Raw genomic sequence first — 4,785 nt, forward strand, 5'->3', positions numbered from 1 at the left:
AAATGTTAGGGCGTTCTTGGTTGAAAATATGAAGTTAAGATTGACTTGAGTCGTCGTGTTAACAGCTATGTGACTGTGTCAATATTGAGTCTGATATATAGATCTTTTCAGTTTCAAATTCTGACTCAAGTATGTGTAACATTATCATGTTTGTATAATTTCAAAGTTTAGATGAATTTAAGTTACTGAATCTGATGCACCATAAATTTCTTACATTTGTTTACTATCACAGAACACAAAAATGAAATTTGATGGATTCTTTTTTAAATGAACTTCCCAACCATGGGAAAGTATTGTACTAGTAACAAAAAACTTTGTCTGTGTAAGACTAAATATCTACATGGACAAACTCAAAGCGCATGAGAAGCCTAAGTGAAGTGAACTTCTCTCCTTTGCGGTTAAACAGAGGCACTGCCCGGATGCCTGGTCTCAATTCGGATACTGGCAGGCAAGTCTGACCTGCAAAGTAATCTTTCTCAGACATGTTATACTCATGAACTTCAACTCGAAGTAAAGCTATTTCCGGAACTGTCAATTGAAATGTGAACTCCTCATCCCACACTGGGGTCCAATTGCCCTTTCTTTTCTTTGTTTTCTTCATTGTCTTATCTGCTGGTACTCCTGCTATGCCAACCTGCTTAAAGAAAGGAATCACTTGAAAATCTGAGTAATTGGATGATGATTTCTTCCAATCAAATTTCTAAGTGCCATAAGCAAGTAACACTTACCCTGGTGTAGAATTCTGGTGGAGACCAAAGATTGAGGTGCCTTCTTTTAAAATCTAAATCCCATCCATCTCCCATGTATACTTTTACCTGTTGAATAACATGGGAAGACAATTAGAGAAAAGATGACTATTATGGTGGGGAATCATATATTTTTTTTAAATTGAACTCCACACTCACTTTTAAGATTTTCTTCACTGGCAGCTTTGCTTTAGGATCAAAAACTCGATCATTTGGACCCATATCCATCAGAAAGTCTGGCTTTTTCACATACCCACACCCTCCGTTGGATCTAAACATCCCATGCATTAACCATAGAGATCTGCCATATCCCTGCAATTAGACCATAAAACATGTTAAAAAGTACAAGGAACCAATCAGAGTATTTAAGAAGCGGCTTCAGATATTGAAAAATGGAATACAAACCAAACCTGCATGTTTAATGCAACCATTTGAGCCCCATGCATCCAACCAATTAGAGGATTGTAGTTTGAGGAATCAACCCTAGTACCCCTTGGGTATATCCTCAAAATGTTCTTCTGCGTGAACCTACACACGATTATTTCCAGGATTAGATTAGATCCAGTCATAAACAAAGTTATCACGAATTCATACTTGCTGTGTACCTTACAACTTCCGTTCCATGGCAGGCAGTAGCCTTTTCAAATTTTTGTTCACTCAAACTTAGGCGTCTAACTTTATCCATCTCAACTTTTAGTTTCTCCCTCAACTTTCCCTTCGGCTTTCCAGCTGGAATGGAAATTAGATTCTTGTAGGCGGGTGTCCCTAATGGGCGCAATAGCCCATCACTGGCTTCATTGTCACCATCACATTGACTATGTTCACTTGCATCACAATCACTCAGCAGTAAAACCTGGCAAAAAAAAAAGAAAAATCCCTAAGGAGAAATTTGAGGAGAAAAATGAAAAAGAGAATAAGCTTTTTTTCCTCTTTTTTAGCTGACCTTCCTATCATCATTTGTGAGGTCTACTGACATTCTCCACCAAATATCATCATCAGAATCTTTTTCTTTGTGGGAGTTACTTCTTCTTCTTCTTCTTCTGCTTGATGAGCTTTTATCTTCAAGGTATTCTTTTGGAGGTTTAGTTGATATTACAATTCGATATTTCAGTTCTTCTGGGGAAGGGAATTCTTTCAGACAATCAGATTCAGGATAAAACAACATGTTTCCAAATGTTTGGGTGACCATCTGTAGACAAAAGAAAAAGTGTTGTGAAGCATTAATCTGAAATGTATAGTTCCAGGAAATTAAGATTGGTGGTATTAAAATTCCAAGAAGAAAATGACAAAAAACCTGAGCGACTTTAGCTTGAAGATCTGGGGTAAGGTGGTCTTCAAAAGTAATTATCACCGGGTATGGAGATGCAGAAAAAGCATGCTCTTTAATAGATCTCAAACATTTTATCAGCTCCACTGGAGTTGTCAGGGTCCTACATTTCACAGATACACATTAACTCAGAAAAGAAAAACCCTGAAATTATAAGAATCTTTCAAGTTTCCTGGAATTAAATAAATTCAGTTGAGAATTCCCTTTTTTTTTTTTGAATTTATACATGAAGTGTACATACCATCCATGAAGAACAAGAACATCTTCTTTTGTAGAATTTGGCCATAAATCAAGTTCCACCACTCTTAAACCTCTCTTTAGAGCCTTTATGATTGGAATATCACTGCAATCACTGCTGATTTGGTTTCCAGTCAAATATGAATTGTGACCAGTATATATGAAGTAGTAGGAGAGAGGAGCAGTCATATCTTGATGAACCTGAATGTAATTTGTTCTATGTTAAACATTGAAATGTACTTTGTTTTATATATTTATATATAAAAAACTTTTGCTAGCACATGCAGCCAAACAAAACACCAAGAAAAGAAGCAATAACAGATTTCTACCTGATTGTGGAGAAAAGGGTTGAGATCCACAGAAAATAAGTAAAAATGAAAATCTTCAAGACTTAGAGCCTGGTTTGTAGACTCTCCGTTGTTATGCCTCCTATGGAGCACTTCCTCCACAATCCTCTCAGCATCTTCCATGGAAACTGCAGCATCACCTTGAACCTCCACCAAGAACCGCCTCAGCTGCTCCACCGTGATGCAGGCTCCTCCCTCGGCAAACTCCATGAAAACTTCCTTCACGTCCACCGGAGGCCCTGCCTCAGCGACCCCAAGTTTCTTAGGGAGGCAAATGCACATGCTATAATTTCCCATGTACCCCATCAGAAAATAACCGTGAGAAAACTTCCCTTACAGAAACTAGATCAAAAGAATAAAAATGTCGGGCTGATCGATGACTATCTTTGTTGATGATTTTATCAGGTTAATAATATACTGATATTCCACAACTCTATATATCAGATTTGTTCAACAAATTCCCGCCTTCTTTGTTTCATTGCCATGCATGAAGCATTCCTGGAAATTGGATTCTATTCCCACATGAAAACATGTATGGAAGCTGAGATTTCTTTGATTAAGATTGCTATATATACTTATTTAGAAGCAAGAATATTAATCTGTGGTAGTCGTGGATTCTTTGAGTCAAGCTATCTTTTTACATTTTAGTCGTTCACAGGTTTAATTTTCCTTTTCGTGTTATGATTTTCATTTTCACACGGTAAGAAAATTCAGAGAGAATCCCTGTCGCTTTTGAATGAATTTTAGCCCCCCAAAAAGAATCAATTCCAAAATGTTGCATTACTCATCAGGATAGAATCAAAATTAGAAAACTCTGAAATTACAATGCCAAACAAATTCAAAATTTATAAAAAAAAAAAAAAAAAAATTCTAAAATTGCAAAATCAAACAAAGCCCAAAAGACAAGAAGTACAAATACATTGATATTCAAGTAGATATTTTTATGTCTGACATAAGTAGCTACTAGCAAGCAATTTTAATTATTTATTTGTTAAAGTGAAAAAGTATGCGAAAGGACATATAGACACCTTTTTTGATGTTGGTTTTCAAAAGAAAGTTTTGCATCCGTTGGCCGTACTGGAAAGTGTGCCAATTACACCGCCAAATTGTACCCCAGCCTGTAGTAAGTTCTTCAATCACTCGACCTTCTCAATCAACATAACAACATGAAAAGTTATCCTTGTTCCTCTAAAATTTTTTTTATTGTGTATATATTTTTACAAATAAGTTTGTAGTTTTAAAAATATTATAAATATTAAAATTAAGATTTTATTTTTAAAAATATTATATAAATTAGTTAAATTAAATCTGAATTCAATAATCATGCATATTAATATTACTATTCTTATCATGGACATCAATGAAGATTTAATGCATATCTATTTCATTTTTATCAAAATTATTTCATTTCAAAATTAAATGTTTGAGAGATAATTTTGAATTTTGAATAAAAAAATTATGAAATGAAAGAGCAGAATATTTATTATTTATTATTTTTTAATAAATTTTTGTAGATTTGGGGTATGAGCATTGTAAATAAAAAAATTTTGAATTTAAAATATAATTTAATTAATTATTTTTAAAAAATAATTTATAATAAATTTAAAATTTATATTTCAAAACTTATAATTCTTCGCTTATACTCGTATTGAAGGCTACAAAATTTTTCATAAAAAAATTATAAAGGAAACCAAAGAGCAATGAAAATGGACCCATTTGCATGACAATGACGCTGCTCTACACATAATTATAAACCAGCTGGTCAAATTTTCAGTAAATTTAATATTCTTTCCGTATAGATATAAGTAACTTCTTTTATGTACCATTAATTCAATTCCATGGACATTTATTTTCGAGTTTTTTTTTTTTTTTACTTTTTTTTTAAGAACTAACTTGAATGTTAAAATGCAAGCATAAAAAAAAAACCTTCAATTTTTACCATTAATCAATCTACTCTTGTCAAGATAGTTCGACACAAACATCTACTTTGAAAAAGGGCCAATTTGGTAACAAGTCAAGCACCAAGATCTTGACGAACTTGGTCTTTTAAACACTTAAAAAAATGAGACAAACTATTGACTCCACATGCAAAGGAAATTGATAACTGACTGACTGCATTTAGAAGTAA

General features: G+C 33.5%; 1 protein-coding gene across 1 annotated transcript; it reads right to left on the reverse strand.

Annotated features, from left to right (window-relative positions):
* Positions 1-244: 244 nt before the first annotated feature.
* LOC111302126 (phosphoinositide phospholipase C 5-like) lies at positions 245-3,070 on the reverse strand. The gene is made up of 9 exons (XM_022898063.2): positions 2,640-3,070; positions 2,315-2,511; positions 2,041-2,176; positions 1,690-1,935; positions 1,352-1,599; positions 1,157-1,274; positions 906-1,058; positions 729-815; positions 245-634 (listed from the first exon to the last, which is right to left on the reverse strand). Exons 1-9 carry the CDS (start codon positions 2,961-2,963, stop codon positions 329-331), a joined length of 1,815 nt encoding a protein of 604 aa, XP_022753798.2. The 5' UTR covers positions 2,964-3,070; the 3' UTR covers positions 245-328.
* Between the last annotated feature and the right edge of the window lie 1,715 nt (positions 3,071-4,785).

Source organism: Durio zibethinus, chromosome 15 (assembly GCF_047325235.1).
Source record: "Durio zibethinus cultivar Kanyao isolate XHJ-2024 chromosome 15, ASM4732523v1, whole genome shotgun sequence".
Lineage (NCBI taxonomy): Eukaryota > Viridiplantae > Streptophyta > Magnoliopsida > Malvales > Malvaceae > Durio > Durio zibethinus.

Excerpts from the sequence above, each read along its gene's own strand:
- LOC111302126 (XM_022898063.2), bottom strand. The coding sequence starts at position 2,963 with ATGGGGTACATGGGAAATTATAGCATGTGCATTTGCCTCCCTAAGAAA. Across the intron at positions 2,177-2,314 it reads GTTCTTGTTCTTCATGGATG|GACCCTGACAACTCCAGTGG; the intron begins GTATGTACACTT and ends TGTGAAATGTAG. Across the intron at positions 1,600-1,689 it reads TCACAAATGATGATAGGAAG|GTTTTACTGCTGAGTGATTG; the intron begins GTCAGCTAAAAA and ends TTTTTTTGCCAG.